Source organism: Cyprinodon variegatus, unplaced genomic scaffold, assembly GCF_000732505.1.
Source record: "Cyprinodon variegatus isolate N-32 unplaced genomic scaffold, C_variegatus-1.0 Scaffold945, whole genome shotgun sequence".
In the NCBI taxonomy this organism is placed as follows: domain Eukaryota; kingdom Metazoa; phylum Chordata; class Actinopteri; order Cyprinodontiformes; family Cyprinodontidae; genus Cyprinodon; species Cyprinodon variegatus.
The window spans coordinates 1-23,487 of record NW_015151398.1 but is presented as its reverse complement, the minus strand read 5'-3'; the positions used below and the strand labels follow the sequence as shown (position 1 = coordinate 23,487).

At 36.7% G+C, this 23,487-nt stretch overlaps 1 protein-coding gene across 1 annotated transcript in view; it reads left to right on the top strand.

Moving 5' to 3' along the window:
- Window positions 1-19,543, top strand: part of helz (helicase with zinc finger) — a gene marked incomplete at its 3' end in the record, with an annotated part of 55,284 nt that extends 35,741 nt beyond the window's left edge. Inside the window, exons 19-24 of the mRNA XM_015398608.1 lie at window positions 7,374-7,492; window positions 10,210-10,355; window positions 11,305-11,452; window positions 14,926-15,109; window positions 17,743-17,971; window positions 19,252-19,543. Of these exons, the coding sequence (XP_015254094.1) occupies window positions 7,374-7,492; window positions 10,210-10,355; window positions 11,305-11,452; window positions 14,926-15,109; window positions 17,743-17,971; window positions 19,252-19,543 (1,118 nt within the window). The remainder of the gene's footprint in view (window positions 1-7,373; window positions 7,493-10,209; window positions 10,356-11,304; window positions 11,453-14,925; window positions 15,110-17,742; window positions 17,972-19,251) is intronic.
- Between the last annotated feature and the right edge of the window lie 3,944 nt (window positions 19,544-23,487).

Below are 23,487 nucleotides of genomic sequence, written 5' to 3'. Positions count from 1 at the left end.
ATTGTGTGGCTTTGCAGGTGAAACGGACTGAGTGAAAACTTTTATTGTGAGTAAATAGCATAAATTAAAATATGAAATAAGAGAAATTAAATTTTCCGACCACAATGCAAAAGTCCATCAGCCTCCAAAAAGACAAAATCATCTGGTATAGTTAGGTCGACCAGGGGAGCTGAAAACAACCTGAAAGAAACCCACAGCAGTAGGGTTCAGATATTCTTCAGGTTTAGATCTTGTGTTGTGTTTTCTACGCTGCATTAAAGGTCATCATATTTTCATGTACATATTGTTCGCTACATATGGACTAGTAGATTTTGTCAATATGTCTTTTTACATATTCATCTTTTATTCACTAGTCCTTTATTATTGCCTATTATTGTCACTCTGGCAGTCAGCTATGGGAGGAGAGCTCTGTTAAGATTGGGGTTGAAATTCATTTAAGTTGAGCCAAATTCATGGAAAACAAACCGATTTGTCGGCACAGGCTAATAACTGGCACTAATGTGTCGAGGAAGGGGGCTTCTTCTCTTGCTTGGGTACACCATCTGCTTGTTTCTAATGTATTGCACATCATTAGCCCTCCTCCCCATGTTGCTTCTCTCCTGCTCTACTGGCGTTTGATGGTGATGAAAATCAACAGGAAACGAGGCAGTAAAGGGACAGCAGGTCTTCTAAGTAACAATAACAGATCTTCTAATGCAAATAGACTTCTCCTTTTTCTTCTTTCTTATCTTCATGGCTTAGAGGATAATGTATGCTAAGATTATTGCAGTTTTATATAATATGAATTCTATCTACTATATGAAATACATGCATTTTAAACAACATTTAAGTTTTTGAAATTTGGACCTCGCTTAAGTAAACACGCAAATGGTATACCATTTTTGAATATTGGGAACATAGCTTCAAGTGTGATTCACTTACTTTTATTTTGTTTGATTTTATCCATCATCCTAGGTTTTAGATTCCTGGCCTCTAGAATATACCTCATATTTAATGCATATGGTCCATTTGAACAGGCCAGGTACATCATTACCATGTATTTTATTTGCCATACAACCTCCCACTACATGTTAAACTAAAGCAGTATTTTCCGATTCAGTTCAGGCCAAATTTTGTTTTGCATAATTGCTTTTCAATATGATATGCAGCTCCAATTTCAATCCGCAATTTTTATTGCATGTTCCATCTTTGTCTCTGCATCCCCAGTCAAATAAAAGCACGATAATGAACAAACACCAGAACTCTGTTTATGCTCTGTTCAGCTTAAACAGCTTAATTTCTGGTTTGAGCCTAAAGTGGAGTTCTCATTTGCTAGGATTGGAAGATCAATATTTGCTCAAACAGAAACAGATAAAGACTGATTGCTTGGTGAAGTTCGACCCTAAGTTTTGTGTCTTTTAGCCAAAAGCTGATAATAACCGTTATTTTCATAAATGTTACTTCACAATATCCTGTATTCCCTTGTACCACTTTAAAAGAACAGAAAAATTATATTTTCTTACCTGTTGAAGCAAAACTATAGAAAATTTTTTTTTCCTGGATTATAAGAAGTCAACTTGCAAATAATTAGTTATTTTTAGGCTTTCTTAGTTTGCTGAACTAAAAATCTATTTGGTTACATTTAACCATCCAAAAAAAATGCTTAAACCTTTTTTTTATGTCATAGAAGTCCAGAGTAATTATTCTGTTTCATCTAAAGTTCAACTTGATCTTTAAAAACCATCAAAGTGGTCAGTGCCAAGTGAGGGGCAAGGCTAATTGTGGGGATGTCTGTTTGAGGTTTATATATGTTTATATATCTACAACACTATAACTATAGTTGCATGTGTCGTGAATTGGTGTTATATAAATCAACCTAATTGACTTATGATTTGAGCTTCACCTTGTTTAAATTCTATAAAAAATCTATTGGACATGTTTGATTTAAATTATTAATCAGTTAATTTTCTCCTGGTAAATTTGCCTTGTCGCTAACAGGTTTAAAATTTCCAAAATTTTTCAATTTAGTTTTTTAATTGAGATTCTGGTAGCTACTTTAGCCCTAAACTAGCAAGCAGAGTCCTCAGATCTTTATTTACATAACCGACTTAAATCCTCTCCCACAGGATTCTCCAAGATCCAACATGTTATGAAGGGATTGAGATTTAATTCCAAATATTTACCTCATGTACATATTCCACTGTGCAGTGATTTTTCACCATGGAGAATCTGCCTGCTTTTCCTTTTAAATAATTTAAGTTCTCTCTATAACAATCTTTTGAACATGTTATGCAATGTTCAAGTCTTCTTAACATTTTTGCCCATGGAGCATCATTTAGATCCAAATAAAAGTCAATAAGTTTACCATATAGTATCCATAATTTATAGACTTCTTTAACTATCATGGATGCTCCAATCAGTTTGTTTTGATTATCTAAACAAGCACAGAAATCCCAGCCTTAAGAACTGAGGTTTAGTTAATTTATTCAGCTTTAAAACAGTTTGACACCATTTGGCAGTTTATTTCAAATGAGCTGTAATTTTTTGTTACTCCTGAAAGCCTGTCTTTGTTTCATGTCTCCTCCTATTTCTTATTGAGGTATATACCAAATAAATCTGCATATATGATACAGCTCTCACATATGACATGATGTGGGAAAGGTAACTGACACCATTATTTTCTCAGTTATGTTGATTTTTAGACTTTAATTGTTACATAAGAAATGTTTTTTTTTAAAGGATTTTACTAAATGCTCAGCAATAAATTTTCCATCCAAGTTTTGTTTTTATAGCTTTTTAAAAGGTTTCATTTGCCCATTTTTTTTAACATCGCACTTCTGTCTGCTTCTTTGAGCAAACATATTTGTAACAGAACATTATCTGTGCTCTCTGTCCTTATTAGTTTAGTATTCTTATTGCACTTAATATATAACTCCTGTATTTCTTTACTACTCTTTGACTATGTTGAAGTTTAGTTTAGTCTTAATCCAGTCCTTATCAGCACTAAGGATGCAAGTTATCGATTAACAGATTATTATTATTAAGCTGAAAGAAATTATCAATATACGAAGGATTAGTTTATAATCAGCCATTTTCTCTTGTATCAAGTGAATGTTTTCATAGCAGGAAAGGCTAAATATTTGTTGCTTCTTAAATACAAACTATATATATTGTGTTACATAAATTTGGCTCCATGAAGTGCATCAACTCATGAAGCTTTCCCAAACAACCATGCTTGTTGCCAGTTTTTTTTTTCTTCCATATTTTTTTAAATGTTTTACAAAAGTCTCTCCACTTTTCTATCTTCACATCCTTGCTTTCTAAACCCAGTGGGGAAGTTCTGCTGCCTCTCAGTGCAGCACAGCTAAATGGGTGCTATTCAGATGAGGAGTTTAGTCCAGTGCTATAAACAAACAATTAAACGGATTAATCGTCAACTAATTTAGTAATCGATTAATCGTTAACTGGAGGGTAGACACTCTAGAACATGCCTTTAGCTGGCAGAGCAACCCATAGAGCAGTAATTACACCAAAAATGTAAAAACAAATATATAAACAGTTTGCATTTAAGATAAATGTCAATATGCTCTATCCAGAACTCCTGAATTGAAAAAGTTTCACCTTATTTTAATTTAGTAAAAAGTCTTCTTTAAAGAACACTTTGCAATCGATTATTCTATTAATCAAAAAAATAATCGTTAGTTGCAGCCCTAAAAGATTGTAAACAATCCTGGTTATAAGGAGACCTGGTACAGGACACATCCATACACATTTCCTAACAGTTACAACTTGTACAATAACCTCTCTGGTTCATGTTTATATTTATCAGATGTGACACTCTGGGGTTTTATTGCTCAGGGATAAATATTCAAGGTTATCATTACTCTAATCAAGAAAAGTAATTCTCTCATCTGGTATTAAGCTGGGTATTAAAGTCTGAAGGGATAACCACAACACATCAAACTACAGCTATACGACTTTAGACCTGTAAAATAATTTATGGAAAAGCAGGCAAATCTTTAGATTTGCCTGCTTTTCCATAAATTATTTTACAGTTGTCTGGCATCATTCAGACCTTCACCAAAGCTAAATCTCTCCTTTGTCATTAAAAAAAGTTCAGTTAGTGGAGAATTTGTTGGAGGGAGATTGCAACTAAAGGCAGCTATCAATTTGTTATTGATAGTTCTTTTTCCATCTAATTTGGAGCACAGCTCTGATTCACCTCTGATTATTAACTCCCCACCACCACACAGACATTTTGGTATAATTTCCCCTCAAAATGCAGACACTATTATTAGCTCAGTAACATATAACGGCAATAAAATTGTGATTTGGACCTCAGACTTTGAAATTCATTCTACTATATTTGCTGTTGGCCATCTCTAAGGTGAAACATGAAGCGCTGTGTTCTCTCTTCCCTACCGCTCTGCCAACGTGTTTTTCATAAAGACCATATTTTTCTCTTCCTGTCTCCCAGCTAATCTCTGCCTCCTTGCCTGGGGAAACATTCTCAACTTTAATGGCTCCTGTACATCATTTGTGAGCTTTATTAGGCTGCTTGTTGTTTCTGTGTATTGAGGTGAAACGTAGGCATGATACTGTGGGGGTTCTGGTTCAATACAGTTTATATCAGGAGTTAGAAACGTTGTCGGGACTTAGCAATAACAGTATAACTTTTCTGCATTAGGAGTCTGATTCTATGGCGAGAAAACTAAAGATCACACAGAGAACTTTAGCAGAATGATTATGAGATGATGCTCATAATATCTAACACTTATAAGATGTGTGGCAGACTCCAAAGATTATCACAGTTCCTTTGATCCACTTCTAAGCAGAAACACATATGTTTATATTTTCTGAGATAGACTAAGTGGCAGACCCTGAAATGCATTTCCCAGGTAAAGAGCTGTTTTATGAAACTTTATAGTTTGTTTAAAAGTGCTTTTGCATCGATTTGTCCAAAATGTTGTATTAAAGACTAATAGTGGTCAGATAGCTCCTCATGTCTTTTTATATTTGTAGTGATTCTTTATCTTACTGACAACCCAGAAGTGTATTAAAATATTTCTAGCTCTCAAATTTCATGTCTGCATGCACATCCTTGTGAAACTGGTTTAGCTTTAAAGGCAGTCTGCTCTTTTTCTCTCCCCACACTCTCTGCTCCAGCACTCATTTCCGATGCCATTTTATCTCCTCCTTTCATGCTGCTGAGCACCAGTTTAGCTTTTAAAATCTGAGATCAGCCCTTCTCTAGCTCTCTATAAAACCCACCTTAGTTTTACAGGACTTCTTAAATTAGAGTGTAGAACATTATAGAGACCCCAGGGAGCACAAAATATGAAGATTGAGATACTAATTGTATACATTTAGGTTGTATTTTTAGGCCTGTCTTAAAATAATTGTGGTGTGGGAAAATCCCCTTTGGATTTTGCAAATCATAGGATTACAAAACAGTCGCTAAGCAGTTGTTGGTTTTACATTCTTAGTGGGAATCTTGATCATATTGTCATTTCAAGAAACCAGATTGAGATGGTTTGTGCTATTTTTGTAAGGCTGAAAGTATCCAACCGTAGATGGGATTACTGCCGCCATAAGTTCAGTTATATTCAGTTTATCCATTTACAACATGCTTCATCTCAATGCAATTTGCAGGATTCACTCCTCCTGGATGAGCATCTGTACAGTAGACATTTGCTTGCATTGTGTTGACTTTTCAGTAATCTCTCACACTGAGCATACATGCAGTGACAGTGGAGAGAAATAACTCAATTTTAACAGAAAGAAAGTGTAGGGGGCCTTCTAACTGGCGTTTTGAGAAGAAAGAAGCAGGCATACAAGAGGAACATAGAAGCACTGATCAATATGGGAGGAAAAAGAGCACAGTCCCAGTAAAAGCTGAGTCTGTAGCTATGTATAGGAGAGAAACAGGACTATGTACTGAAAAAGTGAAGAGAACAAAAAGTTGGAACAAATTCTGCTTGGAGAATAGAGATAGAATGATGAAAAGTGGTCCCTATGTTCTCCAGCAGTCTAAGCCTATAGCAGCATAACTAAAGAGATAGCTCTGGATAACCTGAGCCATTCTATACTTCTAACTATAGGCTTTATCAAAACACACAGTGTTGGTTATGATAACTGTAATAATGGTAGAGCTTGGTTATTTAGGGCTTTATAAGTGAGAATTGAACTGTTGTGGGCTTCCTCATAGTAAAGAATTGCAATAATCCAGCCTTAAAGTAACAGATGCATGGGCTAGTTTCTAAGCATCAATCCTGGACAAGATATTTCTCATTTTTGCAATATTTTTGAGATGAAAGAAGGAAATCCTGGAAACCAGTTTGATGAGTGATTTAAATGACCGGCCCTGACCATAAATAATAAATGAAAAAGGGATGCATAGGATTGTAACTGTACTGTTAGACTTCTGTGATGAAATTATGCTCAGATTATTAAGGGATCCAAACTGTACCAGGAAAAAATTCTCACACACCCTCATATGAACAGCTTGAACTGTCAACTGCTACATGGCAGGATAAATCTGTGCTTTCAGGATGGGTGGTCTTGTGCCGTTATAGCCTATCCAAGGTTACAAATGTGTTTATTTAGAAATTAATTCTGCATAACTTTTTTTTAATAAGTTGCTATCCCATATTACAGTAATGGTTATTTGAGCTCCTGATGCTGTTTTTTGATCAGAAACCAGCCCGCCTTTTACCACTGTGCCACCAAGCAGGCATTTCTACATACATGCTCCTTACTGGACATTTTTTGTTTTTCTTTTTGTTGTTGTTATTTTTAATATATTTGTAGTATATCCCTGAGTAGAAACATTTTATTTAAATTTTTTTTTTTTAAAGCAGTCTTTAATTAGAACAAAATTGTAAGCTAAAATTAGTCAAAAATGTTTTAGAAAAGCATTGCAGTGAATTTATAACCTTCCTTTTTTTATTTTTTATTTTTCAAGGAAAGAATTTATACATAATACTTGCCAATAATGGATTTGTCTGACAAGCCCTACATGTGTTATGAGGTTTCTAGCCATTAAATTTCATGACTGCATACCCTGTCCTGTGAAAGTGGTTTAGCTTAAATGTTGTTTAACTGTTTTTTTTTACATCCAGCTGTCTTCCCCCCTCCTTTGGTCCAATGCTCATTTGCCATGCTGTTTTATCTCCTCCTCCTCTGATGCTGTGTTGTTTCAGGTTTCAAAAAGTAAAGAATGTGTATGTTATACCCATCAATAATGGATTACTCTGACATTTACTTGTTTAATATAAACTTAGAATAAGGTTACCTCTATGGCTTAGCACAACTAGTCCCCTTATTTATATTTATATCAATTTGTTCTTTGGTAAATAGAGCACAAACTGATTGTTGTTTCTTTGTGTTTGTAGGGTTGTTTACCCATATCCTGTTGGATGAAGCAGCTCAGGCCATGGAGTGTGAAACCATCATGCCTTTTCCTCTAGCTAGCAAGACCACCCGCATCGTGCTGGCTGGGGACCATATGCAGGTGAGCAGGAGGCCGAGCAGTGCATGAATAGAATCCACAGAGCATTCATTACACTGTGCTGACATTTGGTCTATCAGGAGAAAAATGTTTGTCTTAATGAAGTTTCAGTACCATAAGATGAATGAACATTGATTATTACTCGCTTCAAAAGGCTTTTATGTTTTTATTTGAGTTATGATTTTTTATACTTAAATAAGAGCTGGGCACAGCTGAGCCATCAGGTGTCCTTAATCGCTCATATTACACACGCAAATAACAGAACTGCTGTGATTCAAGCTTTCCAGGCGTAATTTCCCTCATGCTTTGATTATCAGAGTGTACAGTATGATCTGTATGAAGGGGATAAAGATGCCGGCATGAACTATTTATAGCAACTCTAATGCTGCTCCAACCAGAAAATAAACACTTTCTTTCACTGGAAAGCTAAATATCCAGTCTGGTGCTAGTTTATATCCACATGTCTTCCAATTGCATTGCTAAGCTAGTAAACTAGTAAAAGAAAGTTTTCCTTTTTTCTGTTTTTAACGGGATTGGTCTTTTTTGTTTATAACAGTAGTTGGTCAGAAATGCACCAACACTGGTGCAATTTGGACATTTGTATGGAAGAGGATTAGGGCCACTGAAGAAATAAAAAAAATTAACTGATTTTTGAATTGTATTTCAGTATAATATGAGAAAATAGTTAGAATTCTGACTTTAATCTCACAATTCTGACTTTTTCTCACAATTCTGACTTTTAATTTCAGAATTCTGACTTTTTTCTCCTAATTCTGACAGCCAAAAAACATATTAGCATCAAGCCATTGTCTTGTCTAGAGGCTAAACTAGCTCTCTTGTTTTAATCACCTTCTGCTCTTCCATTAATAAAATAGCATCACCAGAGAGCCCTCGGTCACGTACAAAGTCGCCTAATTCTGTCATTTTCCACCAATGTGTCACTGGCCCTCCCAAACAACTCACATCTTTGTCAGTGAACCTGACAGTGAACCCCCCCCCCCCCCCCCCCCCCCCCCCATTTAACGACCGACCCTCAGAATCATAAGCTACGTTTACATGGACACAACTAATCGGATTGAAGGCCTGATCAGATCAAAAATGTTTCATGTAAACATGTCAGACTGAAGATTCTAATCCGATTCGGTCCGATCGGATCTAAATTTAATTCCGAATGAGAGAGGTGGTTTTTGCCGATCGCCATTCCGATTGGCGTCCATGTAAACACCAATTCGGATCTGAAGAGTAAAATAATCTTCATTGCGCATGTGTGCGACGTCAGCGTGACGTTTTTCCGCCTTGTCAACAACAGGAAACCACCGGTCGCTCTCGCTCTCGCTGTGAACAACATGGCGGGGGGAGTCTAGGAACGCCGACTTATACACTCAAGTTAATATAAAGCTGCAGGAAGCAGGAATTTATCCTCCTCCTCTTTTCTCTCTCCACAGCCCACTCGCTCTCCCACGCCGGTTCAATCGCTCATTCTCTATATTTTCTCTCCGACATTTCGCTGCCAAGCGCTTTTTTCCTCCTCTCTCCTTTTTTCTTTCCGCTCGCTCCGAGCGCATCGTTTGTCAGGCCTCCCAAAAACCAGACGTAGACAGAACTGCCAAGTTTGGCAGGAAGTTCTGCGCATGCTTAAAAGATTTAATCTGATCCAACGCTTGGTACATGTATACACACGTCATGATCGGATCATTTCATTTAGTGTCCATGTAAACGGAGATTTTGAATTTCCGATCAACCAAGGTTTGGATCGGATCGGGGAAATTTTGCGCATGTAAACGTAGCTATAGACAGCTTTCAGATATTACAGGCTAACAATGGAACCAAACGACCCATTCATCGGTTACCATTTGCCTGTTTACAAGCGATACAAGGCTGTGTCTATATAAGACTCAAACTCACTGCGGATCCAGACATTTAAATTGAGAAAGCTTCCTGGAGGGGTGGCGAAACGTCTTTAAATCTTGGAAACCAAGTCCAGTGGATATTTTTTTTTTTTTTTTACGGAATAAAGTCAGAATTCTGACTGTTTTTCCCACATTAAACTGAAATATTTAAAAATCAGTTAACTTTTCTTAAGTTTTTCTGTGGCCTTCTTTTTTTCTTTTTTCTTTTCTCAAATCCTTCTCAAATTTCATTCAGCTTTCAGTGTTGCTTTTATATTGACAGTAATTAAATGTTGAAAAGAAATGACCGTTTATATCGGAAAGGATCTGTAGCATTCGGAATTCGGAGACCTGCTGTTAAACTCAAAACAGAATTATTATTGCTTTCAAAAAAACATCGAGCAGATTTCATGTTATCTCTTTCAAACCCAAAATCTGTATTTATTTTGAAATGACATGGAAGAAAACAGAGGTAATAGTGTAGGTAATTAACGGTAGGTAGACATTGAAGAAATATGGAGAGGTAAAAAAAAAAAAAAAAAAAAAATCTGTTTTGGATTTAGATTTAAAATTGGTAGAAAACCGAGTGAAATAAAATTCTATGACAAAGTGAACTAGTTAGTTGAGACTGAATAAATTTTCAGTTTTTCTAAAGAACCTAAACTACTTTATTTTCCCTTTCTACTGAAACACTTTTTTTGTTCTTGTTAATCTCATATTTGACTCCAATACCTATGTTAAAAAGAAAATGCCATTCGATCACTTTTTTGTTCTATAGTACTCTTAAAACCGAATTAATGTTCTTTGCTATTTCTGTTTGTTCTTTTGCAGCTCAGTCCGTTTGTGTACAGTGAGTTTGCACGTGAGCGTAACCTGCATGTGTCACTTCTGGACCGGCTGTACGAGCACTACCCGGCTGAATTCCCCTGCCGCATCCTCCTGTGTGAGAACTACCGCTCCCATGAAGCTATCATCAAGTACGTGTGAACACTGAGCACTGCTGGCAGCTAATCAGTTCTAAGAAAGACATTATTAAAGGAGGCAGTGGGAGGTTAAGGTTTTTCTAAATGCCCACATTATAGAGCAGAATCTCCCGATGGTATAAAGGAGTTTAGATGTTATTAGAGAGCAGTTCTGAAACTATTTGGATTGCATGTCATTTATACTAAACACTCTTAGGGGAATAAGACACAAGGGCGGCTTTAGTATTATAGGGAGGAACTGCAAAAAGACAAAATGAAAGTCTAAAATTACTGAGTGTTGTCCTATTCTCATCAAACAAAACAGCATATTTTGTTTTAAGATTTCTCACTCAAAGCTATTTGTAACCCTATTTCATACCTCCTCTTTTTCTTGTGAGAGTAAGCACAACCAATTGAGTTGTATGTATGCACGTTCATGTAGCTGTAGCATTAGCAACAAAAGCAGTTATCTCCTAAACAGCGGGTAACAAGTTGCAGAAACAGCTACACTTACAGACTGAAGGTGAGTCTGATTGGTGGAATCGACCTTTTTGGTATAACAGAGATGGTTAAAGGTGTTGGCCAGATAAGCTTAATTTAGCACCATTTTAAGATTGATGTCAATCCAGGAGGAAGGTTAAATTGTGCTTTGTGGAGAGTGCGTTATTGTGCGTGTTCCTCGTTGCACAACATGGCTGCGTGAAGAAACCAAGCCACTTTCATATTCCTGATTTTCCAACAGGTTTTAATCAAAGCCCAACCCACACATTTTAACATATTTTCATGTGCTGTTCTTAACTTGACTGAAGCAACATCGTTTCCCGTCTGTTACAATAAAACCATTTTAACTAGAAATATCCGGTTTTAATCAAAGCCCTTGCAAGCATCTTGGTGAGAATGGTTTCATTCAGTTTTGATCAGGAATATTCATTTTCTGTTTCTTCCACCTTTCCTTTTCCAAAAGTTACACATCAGAGTTGTTTTATGACGGGAAGCTAATTGCGAGTGGAAAGCAGCCATGCCATAAGGATTTCTACCCGCTGACCTTCTTCACAGCCAGAGGAGAAGATGTCCAGGAAAAGAATAGCACTGCCTACTACAACAATGCCGAGGTGAGTTGGAGAACGACTACATTATACACCCGTCTAATTAAACTGGATGCATTATTTTAAAGTGACCTTTTTGGTGAAATATGTTTTGTCCTTCAAAAGTATTTGTCATTCTTTTTCTCCAACAAACAGATCGATGTGTAAAAAAAAAAAAAAAATGGACTTACGATTGTTAATTAATGGTTTACTGGATTAAGATATGTTAGATCCAACAATTGATAATTTCTGCTTAAAATAAGTTTCTTTCACTGTCCTAAGCACAGCCTTTATGGTATTTGCAACATCACAGAGACATTACAAATATTTAGACCTTTACAGATGAGCAAGTCCAACATACATCCCTGATTGTCTGTTTAACATGTTTAGTCAAACCAACAATTTGAAGCAGGTCACACATTTCTTTTGCTACTCTGTCTACAGGGTTGTCAATATGAATATTAGATTCCCCTGCATTAATTAAGTCGTCATTTTCAACACACATCGTAGATAAACATTCAGAAACATGGCTAGAACAGGGCCCTGTATTTGGATAGCCAGATATTTAAATCATTCAGTCCCCCAGGATGACTTTTCTACAACTTAACGAATCAAACAGAGTAAAAAGTCCCAATGCCTTTTTAAACAGTCTGTTCAGATGAATTAGGAGGTATGGTCTCTAATAAAATCAGCATCTCATTCTTTTCATTTAGCCATGTCTCTGTTAAAAACATAAAATCCAGATTTTTCACAGTAAGTTATTGATTAAAAGTGATTTTTAGCTAGTTTTAATACCTTGGTTCATATTGTCTCTTCAGCTGGTTGAGCTCCATATTATATAGTTTTTATGCTGGATGGTTTACTACAGTCTGTCCTTTCAGCTCTGTTTTTTTTTTCTGCCATATATTCAAACTGAGATTTTACATCCATCTTCCTTTTGAGGCCCCAATTTCTCCTGGAGAGAATCCTTTATGATAAAGTTACAACTGCAACCCAAAGTATATCACAAGAAAGGGATTTGAAGGATGCAGAAAGAACTTTGTGGTTCTGTTTGTCATTATAAACATTAGATAAAGTTCTGCCCGACAGCGCAGTGTAGCTTCTCTGCTGTGCTTTGAAGGAGAGGACTAAATGATTGAAAATGGAGGGCATTACGCGAAAACCTTGTGACATCATCAGTCTCTCACAGCACTGATTGCTACATTGAACTAAAAACAGAGAGCTATATCACAGTTAGCCTCTGCCTCAGTAAAAGAGCTAAAAGTCTGACATTGTATCAAAGCAACAAAGCCCCATTTTTAATGATAGTTTTACATTAATGTACATTGGAAATAAGTGTTACACATGTTTTATTCGGTAACCTAATAGGTTCCTGTTTGTTTTTCTTTCTTTCAAATGTTTAATAATATGTAAGGGAACATATTTCTATTTATTTAGTCAGTATTTAATACAGCTGGCACAATACATTTTTAAAATGCATTGTAGTATTTTTAGGTCATATTGTAAAAAAAAAAAAAGCTTTTCATGTCATGGAAATATTCTCTTCATAATCATTAGTCAATCGATCGACCAACTTTAAATTAATTCATTATTTCAAACTTGCATTACTATATAAAGTCGATTCTTGTCTTTTCTTGTTTCATGGATATGAGGACAGTTACTGTGGTATGAGCTGTGTTCTGAACACTAAATGGTGTGAGGGGGGGATTAAATAATTGTTCTGATTAAAATTGCTTCTACAGATGGATAACACATTATATCTTGAAGTAAAATTAAATATAAAAACTGACTATGAGGTGATTACTTGTCTGGAAATGTTGCAATGATTAAAAAAGCTTTCTGCAATAATAATGATTTCCTTTTGGTTTTAGGTCAGACATCATGAACCACAAAGGCTTCATTTCACATTCAGGACATTGTTTAGAGCTGATCAGCATTTTACAAAATGTCTGCTTTCATTGAGCCACAGTCTCAGTTTTGATGGACTGTCTTTGATCCCTCTCTGCTATAAAAGTCATAAAGCCCCCTTTGTTCTTCAAATATTTTTTCTCCTGCTGTAGCCTTTTAGGCTGGCTGAAAAATATCCCCGACTTTACTTAGTACCTTTCAGGTCAGGTGTATGTTGGGACCATGGTGTGAAAGCAGCATGGCGTTGTCTCTCCTGATGCATCTCAGTTCTTTGTGTCTGAGGATATTTAAAAAAGCAAAGCTTTTGTTCATATGGATACAGTAAATGCCATTTTCTGTCCTAACAAAGCAGTAACAAAAGCTTTCATTTTAATTGCAAAAAATGAAATGAAAAACTGATTAAATCAATTTTATTTTACAGTTAAAAAAATTGATCATTCTACTGCATAAATAACATTTTTACCGTTATAAAAATGTTACATAATAGAGATTAGACCCATGAGTGTTGCTCCTTCAGTTTTCAGTTTTTTTCTGCCTTTATTATTTTATTATGTGCATTGGATGTGTGTAGATGCCTTCTTTTAGCCAACTGATCAGGAGGGTGCAACTGTCATTGCTACTCTACCCATACAGCCAAAACTTCAGTTAAAGCATTAAGCAACACAGATTCAAATATTTGCTTAATGCAAGCTAAATTACATGGATTTTCAGTGTTATATACGGCACTTGGTGCGCATGAATGCTCATTATATAACTTAAATGGTCAGATCTGTTGCTGGATCAGCTGTGTGACACAGAGTGCTGCTTTAATTGAGTCTCAGCTCTCTTTAAGCACAAGAGCTAAGTATGCTAAGAGTTGTTGTTAGACACTTACCTGATCAGATATATTTTGGTTCTCTGATGTAGGATTTAATCTAGAGGGATGAATGTGGCCTTGAATTTACAGCAACTCCATGACATCTCAGTCTGCTGCTCTGAAGTTGCCTGCTCGCAGCTAAACTTGTTGTCGTGAGATTTTCTCACAGCTATAAAAAAGTTGAGCCTCTACCCCTTAGCATTGCATTAGAATTAAACAGTCCTGAACTGTGCAAGTCAATATTTTCTTTAATAATTTATAACTTGGCAGCAATGCTAGCAGACATTTTAAAGGCTGTGGATTTGTTATTACAGCAGAGGATGTCTGTGAGTGTTTAACTGTTAAGGACCAGAATCATCTTCAGGGCAGTGTCTGCTGATACAGGGCTTGTTTATATCTGTTATGTTTCTGTGCTGGACTTTTGATGATCCAGACAGCTTCATCATTTGCATATTTATTCCTTCCTGTTTACTCTTTAAGTGATCCTCAAGTAAGTTTGTTTTTTACCAACGTTTAATAAAAGCATCTTTGGGTTTTGTTGTTAGTTTTTTTTTTAACACCATTTCTATTTCACTGTCTGAGAAAGAGACATCCTAATTTACATGCATTCCCCCCCCCTTTTTTTTTTTTTATTTCTGTCCCTTTTTGGTTCAAATAAATTGTGATCTGAAATATTTAAACTTACCTTCAGATTTGAATCTAAAATCTTGTCATTTCTGACCCTGTTCCCCTGTAGGTGTTTGAGATTGTTGAGCGAGTGGAAGAGCTGCGGAAAAAGTGGCCTGTCGCTTGGGGTAAGCTGGACGAGGGCAGCATCGGGGTGGTGTCACCGTACGCCGATCAAGTTTTCCGTATTCGCGCTGAACTACGGAAAAAAAGGATGCACGAGGTCAGCGTTGAGAGAGTGCTTAATGTTCAAGGTGGGTAAAAGAAAAAAATCAACAATGCAGAAAACTACATCTCTATGAAGACTATCTATACACCATAAGAGACTTTCAGATGTATAATTTTTTTTCCCCGCTAGCTTTATTGTAACTATTTAAAGCATGCTTGTTTAAAAACAACATTTAACAAAAATATATTAAACCTGATTTCACAGTCCTTGTGAACCTAAGTTGTTTTTATAGATCTTACAACTTAGATGTAAGCGATAGATCATTTCATCTGATACTAGACTCTCCAAAAACTAGTCAGACCCTCCAGCCATTTAAAAAACCAAATCCTCCCTTTATGCCCCCACCACGGTTCTTTACATTTCCTAATTAATGGTAGAGTCTAGAGTTATGGCGCTGTCACACCTGGCCGATTTAGCCAGCGTATGGCTGACATCACAGAATTTCCTAAAACAGTGGAATACGCTGAGCATTCTGTTGTTTTTTTTTTGTTTTGTTTTTTTTTTCAATTTTTGGTTTATACATAGAGCATTCATAACGAGTCCAGAACTTATGTCCAACAACAGCCTAACTTATGCATAACGCACAGCAGCGTCATGAAATTATGCACAAGCATCATTCGTACATCGGCATATGCTGAACAAGCATCATTTCATGCGCATTACGCAGCATCAGTTAAAGCGATGCGCCTGGAAGCACCGGATCTGCATAAAAAGTCTTTGATCGCGGTATTAACCCAGCTGCTGTTCACCACATTCTAAAAAAAAAAAGAATGAATAAAAAATAAATAAAAAGAAAGAAAGGTCTGCAGTCACAGCCGATTCAGCATCATGTCTGCTAGGAAGTTTGTTGGCCATGGCGGTGAACACAGGGAGGATCCATCCCACGCCACGACTTATAAGTAACTAACACTTAACATGTTTCAACGATCAGATGACTTACCTGTAACTTACAGCCCACGTCTGACACACGCTGGCATACTTGCTGTATGTCGATGCATGCTTCAGTGTACCTCAGCATGCTCATAACTTATACAAAACGTACCCATAACGTATCCAACGTATGCCAGCATTTTTGCCAGATTTTTCGTACATCCGGCATACGCTGGTCTAAATCGTCAGGGTGTGACACGGGCTTTAGAAATGCATTCAGTGGTTGTCTGGAACACGTCAAATATACCTGCACACATCACAACACGTGGTGATAATTTCTGATAAGTTATGCCCAAATTACTCAATGGTTTTGGGTAAGCTTAACATCAGGACTTATGAGTAACTTACACCTAACGTGTGTCAACGATCAGATAACTTACCTATAACTTATGGCCCGTGAATGGCATACGCTGCCGTACTTGGCATATGTCAACGTGTGCTTCAGCCTACTTCAGCGTGCTCATAACTTATACAAAACGTACCCATAACGTATCCAACGTATGCCAGCATTTTTGCCAGATTCTTCGTACGTCAGGCATACACTGGTCTAAATCGTCAGGGTGTGATACGGACTTTAGAAACACATTCAGTGATCATCTGGAACACGTCAAATATACCTGCATTCACCAGTACGCGAGGTGATAAGTTCCTGATAAGTTATGCATAAGTTACTCATAGGTTTTGGATAAGCTAGACGCTACAACTTATGAGTAACTTACACTAAACATGTTTGAACAATCACATAACTTACCTGTAATTTATGGCCAACGTATGGCATACACTAGCTTACTTATGTCGACGTGTGCCAGCGTGCTCATAAATTATACAAAACTGTCTCATATCTTATCAAACATATGCCAGAGTTTATGCCAAATGTTTCGTCCATTGGCATATGCTGGCTATTTCGTCAAGGTGTGACAGCACTATTACCCAATGTATTATAATTTTTTTAAAATATGAAAAATTAACTACAGGGTTAAATAACAAAATAGCTGAATTATTCTGAAACTGTTCAACACAAAAGTAATATAAGGTGAAACTTTATCTAAAAAAAAAAAAAAAAAAAATCAAGAAAAATAAGCCAACACACCTAACATTTTTCAAAGCTTTATATGCTTTTGTCTTTCCTGCTACAGAATAGCGTAAAATTAGAAATAAGTTGTGAAACTCGATTCTATGTGGTGTTTTTAGATTATCAGCTGTTTGGTTGAATCTTGTTGGAAAGTTTTTGCTTCTTCTATTCTGCTTCAGTCTTTTGCTGCTCTGGGTTGTGTTGCATCCAGCTGCTCTGTGCATGTCATTACCCCCTCATTAGTCTCACATGAAAAGATGCACAGCATGCAAGCAGAAAGGAAAACCAAAGTCCTCTTAGTGCTTAGATTTTAAATTTGTTGTTCACAATCTTTCTCTGGTTTTATCAACAGCCTCTGAAGTTGGACAAATATTCAATTATTATGTAACTTTCTCTGCAAATGTGTTGATTTAGTGGATCATGATTGTACAGTTACAGTTGTTTTGTGATTTTATAGTGTTATAAAGTTGTTGTAGTCTTATGCATATTTTTTGTCTCTGATATGTTTACCTATTAGACATCATTCCCGCTTTTATCTGACATAATGACACAGGATTGAATATTTCCTTTCAGTGTTTTGGCTGCTAAACCTCAATGGTTTTACTTTTTCGGTTACCAAACGTTGAACAAATAGTAAAAGAAATGTAATTTTTCAGGTAAACAGTTCCGGGTGCTGTTCCTCAGCACAGTGCGGACCCGGCACACCTGCAAGCACAAGCAGACCGCCATTAAACGTAAAGAGCAGCTGGTGGAAGATTCAACAGAGGACCTTGACTATGGATTTCTGTCAAACTACAAGCTGCTGAACACGGCCATCACCAGAGCTCAGTCTCTGGTTGCAGTGGTTGGAGACCCCATAGCACTGTGCTCTGTTGGACGCTGCAGGTGATCCTTACAAATACACATTTTACACTTCTGGCCACAGCCTTCTGTTTTCAAGCATTACAGCTGTTAGATTGGATAAGTTCACCCAACCAATATTTTCCATAAAAAATGTTTGACATAATTAGAAGCTTATTTCTGTACAGTTGTTGACAAAACATGTGCTTATAATAGGAATAGGAACTGTGCTGTTCCCAAGAGAGTTCCTGCAGATCCACCTTATTGTGTTCCATGATGTATTAAATTGGTTAAGAGAAGTGCTGCAATGTTAACCTGCCACCTGAAATAAGCAAAACTTTGCTATTTATGTCTAACGTAGACATAGAGCCCTATAGTCTTATATTAATTACCACCTTGCTGCTAATGCAGTTCTCATGCTCTGAAACCAGGTTAATTTGTAGGCTAATGGAAGCATGTTTGGACTCGTCTGCTACCCATCGATCATCTGCAGAAAAAATATCCCGAAAATCCTTCTTTGGAATCTTGGTTTATTACTTTAAATGTTTAAAAATAGGAAACTTTGTCTACTTCACTAACAGCCATGAGCTTATATATCAGCAGGTCACTGAACACACCCCAACAAAGCTCTGCAGTTTCTCTGTCTTTGGTTAGGTGATCGAAATCTGGTTATTTGCCAAAAAAGGTTTTTGTAATGTATTACATTTTTTTTTTTTACAATGCACTAAAAATAGAATTAAATTCTTAAAATATGGCTGTTTGAGTTGAGCTGTAATATCTGACAGTAGACAGCCAGCCAGGGTTGGACAGATTTCAGATGTGGGTCATTCATAAAATTTATTAAAAATCATAAACTTTAAGAAGAACGAATTACAATTAGAGCTGCAGATCAATTAATAATTACATTTGGGACTGCTCTAACTTGTTAAAATACACGCCACCATGTTAATGCTTTGCTCCTTTGGTTGGATGTGGGTTGTCATTGATCCAACTGAATAATCGTGGGTTGAATTGATGTGGCCCACCTCCACAGCCATCTCTATAATGGCTGTGGTTTGTCAAAGCCAGTCAAAACCACATGTCAAGGATTACCCTCTCCGGCTGCTGGCAAATGTCAGCCTGTCAGCATCAGGCCAGTAAAATTGATGCGATTAGGATGGGTGGATTGTTTACCCAAATTTCCAGAGATAAAAGGTCAAAGTCTGTAACAGATTGGAACTTTACAGTTCAACTGCAGGAAATTCAGAAAATCAGCTTTAAAACAGGTTTCAATGAGGACAGTTTGGTTAAACATATTTTTATATATTTCTTTTTGTGCCTTCCAGGAAATTTTGGGAGCACTTCATTTCCATCTGCCATGAAAACGCTAGCCTGCATGGAATCACCTTCGAGCAGATCAAGGCTCAGCTGGAGGCTCTGGAGCTCAAGAAGACTTATGTCCTGAACCCGTTGGCACCAGAATTCATTCCGCGGGCCCTCAGGCCCCTTCAAGGCCACCAGCCTTCTTCACAGGGCCTTCATCCCCATCATCATCCGCATCCCCAGCATGTTCTGCCTGCTTCAAGCAAGCAGGCTTCACAACACCACCAACAGCAGCAGCAGCAGTCCCCTCCAAAGGTACGTGTCGTTCAGGAAGAGTTTCTCTCTGGAAATCCTCATAGAGAGTTTATAAAATATTTACAGTAAAAGATAAATCAAGAAATTGAAAAGCATTTTTCATTATTTAGTTGGATATTACAAATAATGACAGTTTAGCCATTTTAATCAGGACAGTGTTAGCTATTGGCCAAGTTATGCTCACAGGTGTTTTAGGATTCTCTGCAGTCTGACATGAAACCTTGGAGATGCTTCTCATTATTACACATGGAGTTGGATGTTTTTAACTTTGGGGAGCAAACAGAACCAACTAAAATTGAGTTACTTCACTTATAAAGTTAAAGCAGGTGCAATTTAACTTTGAAAAATGTTTAAACATTACAATAAAGCTTTATTTTTATTTATATTCCTAATGGATAAGGATATTTGTTGATAGATATGTTTTAAGTTGCATAAAGCATAACTGTGGATTATGTTATAAGAAATGAAGCCATTGATCAATACCTCATACATCAGTTTTTTGATTCAAGAAGCTGTGTTGAGACAAATCTCTGGTTTATCTGAACTGAAAGCGCCAGCAGATAACAGTAAGGCTAAAAGAGTACTAAAAGATGCGTCTGCCGTAGTTGTTCTTTCAAATATGACTTTGATAATATTTGTAACCTTTCGATAATCTGAGAGTTGATATAATTTTCCACAATCTGTGTGAGGATGCTGTTTCCATTAAATAAACTCAATCCTTTAACGTTTTTGAAGGATTTCTTGTTCCAACCTTAAATTGTACTTCCTAGCCAGGCAAACGGCACAATGGGCATTGAAGAGAAAAGCTAAGTGAGGAGTTTTTCTTTGTATACTGATTTAAAAAAAACATTAGCCTCCTACTGTTTCTATATAATACCATTACTTTAAGATTTTTCTTGTGAAACATGTTTGGATCACTTGGAACCCGACAAACCTGCAGCAATGGGTCTGTGCTAAATTAACGTACCGGCTGACCTTAGGTTAGCATTAACTAAATGTTTGATTTCACTGTTCAGAGGGAAAGCAGTCACCTCTTTGCTTTTTTTAAGTCAGCACCAACACTTAAAAGCTCGACCGATGTCCTCCCTAGTTTGCTTCTTTTTTTGGTCCACTTCAACCAGAGAAACAGAACGGTGATTTCTCAGCTCTATCATGGAGCTACTAGAATCTGGCAACACCTGAACTCTGTCACATGACTTCCACTTTCTATTCCTATAATATGCTGCACAATAGTTTAATGATGACGTTGGCATAGTAACCACAATTAATTATTGATCCTATATGATTTTCTGTTTTTCAGTAAAACTAACCATTTAAGTCTGTACCGCATTGGGCATAGTGTAGAAGTTTTATAACCCTGAATAAAAAAGCTGATAACATTATAAAATCTTAACTCCATTATTTTTCTACTGTTGAAAAATAGTAAAATCCTTATTTAATGGATTTCTCTATCACGCACAGAATAACGTTATAAACATTTAATGACTACTAAAGACAAAATATTTTTTTCATTATTTATTCCTTGAAGGGAATCAGATCTGACTTCTGACAAGTCATGATTTAGCAAAAAATATTTTATAAGACAAAGAAATTCTGCTTTGTGGAAAATTTAGCTTCTCCGCTGATTTTTCTTCTGGTGCTCAAAATAAATAGATATTTCGATTCTCTTCCCTTTTTTTTGTATTTCACTCTGAAATATAAAAACGTAGATGATGTATTCTATTTATTTTTTATATTTGCATCGGCTTTAATTGTATCTAGATTATGCAAAATGTTGAAGGACTTAAACCGTTGAATTTAGACATTTTACTTCAATTTGATGACATATGAATCCATCAAAGGGATTACGCTAACAATATATTATAGAAAAAAATATTGTCAAAGCTTTAAAGGTTGGGAAAGAAATTACAGATCTGTAAAAAGTATCCAAGTTACCAATTTCTCTTCCAGATCATAAAATGAATATATATCAGTGTGTGTTTTGCTCCAGGTTCTCTTATTGGATTGTTTAGCAACCCTGGGTGTAAATTGCCTTTGTGTGCCTCTCTATTCTCACAGCCTGCCCTGAGGTAAAGGTTAACGAAATCAGCAGAGCTGCCAACCTGCTGCCGTCACCCACTGGGCCTAATGAGCCCCAGCTCCGGCAGCCAGCTTTAGAGCTAAACACACACTTCCGCTCCTAGATTCTTTCTGTGCGCTATGCGCTTCACAGCGGATTTAGAGATTTCGGTCACCGCCCTCTAGTTTTTCAAGCCATTCAAAATGTATATATCTCATTTTTTACAAGCTATGATCTAAAATATTTGGTATTTTTGTTTTCTGATTGCATTAAAATGAAAACATTGTATTGATTATCAATAATCCATTGAAAAAATTAAGCATTTTTTGACCTTGTCAGTTTCTGTATTTATAACCCACTAATTAGAACTTAGAGGTTGAGTCTCATCTCGGTCAAAATCAATTTAGCTGATTAGGATTTCAGCCTAAGATATGAGAGCAGCATTCAAAATCCTGACTGCTTGTTATTGTAAATGAGCAGCTCATCAGTGGACAACTGGGTGTTGAGCTTTTTGATGTCAAGCAGAAAATGTTATACTAGCAATTAGGTCATTTGGCATTAGGGTTGTTAAGGATATTGATCCTCTAAAAAGTATCAATATTCAAACACTATCTGGAAACAATATTGGCATGGTATCAATATTAAAGACAGATTTTATCTTATTTATTTATTTTGTATTTTTTTAATTTGAGACTTTTTGATTGTTGGAATCTTAATAGAATAACACCTCATACAACCTTAAAATATTGGCCGTTTGTCAATATATGTATTTGTGCGTTCTCATGTGCTTGTGTACTCGTGAAACGTCATCAGTCTCAGCCCTAGTACTGTTCCAATTCACAAGAACAGCAGACCAAGAACGGACAAAGTCCCCGGATGTTGTTCTCGCCCCTCCCTATTTACCCAGCCTGCATCAGAGCAGATTTGTCTGTTCTTGAGATTGACAGCTGTCCCAGCATGCACTGCGATAGCAGCAGCTTTCACTGGAGCGCTCCATTGAAGTTCTCTTTTCTGTTGCTGCTGTTCAATAAAAGTATGTTTTAAGATCATTTGAGGCGAAAACATTATACTTTAAAGCATCCCTATATGGTTCATTTACCGATTTAATGCGTAATTAAAAAAAAGAATTCAGAAGTTGAAAGGACAGCGCACCTCCTAGGCTAACAGCAGCTAGGGCTAATCGTAGTCCGTCTGCAGCATCGCTCTCTCGGCATAGCTGTGTGCTGGGTCTGAAGGAGATTTTTTTTTTGTTTTATTTGGCAAAATGTTCATTTGATTTGTGTTTATCTGACTGTATTCATTTTTATTCCCCTACTAAATGTAAAAAGTATGTGGTGACGTCATCAGTACGCTTCTGTTCCAATTGACCCAGATTTATGCTGCGTTCTCCCGTTCTCACCAAGTCCATACTTGCCTGTGTTCTTCTCAAGAACATACTTGGCAAGGACACATGCGTTCTAGTGAATTGAGAAACGGCCAGTGTCAACCTGAGAGATTTGAGTTACCTTATTTTCCGGACTATAAACTGCTACTTTTTTCCTCACGCTTTGAACCCTGCAGCTTATAAGAAGGTGCTGCTTTTCTCCGGATTTTTCCAAACTGCCAGAGTGGCAGGTCAAAGTTGGAAATGAAAGACTAAGGGACTAATTTTCATGTAGGTCAAGAAAATGCTAGCAGCAGGCACGACAGAGAACAAATGTTGAGAATTCACACATTTTTACATTTATTTGACGCATTAAAGAGACTGGGCTCAACTCCTGAAGAGATTAAATAAAGAGCAGACGAAGCGCCATCTTTAGTAGAAGCTCTTACTGCTGCAAGTCAACAAGTTAATGGGAGCTAGCATTCTTCTTCATCGCTACTCCAGTAGTGTTATATATATATA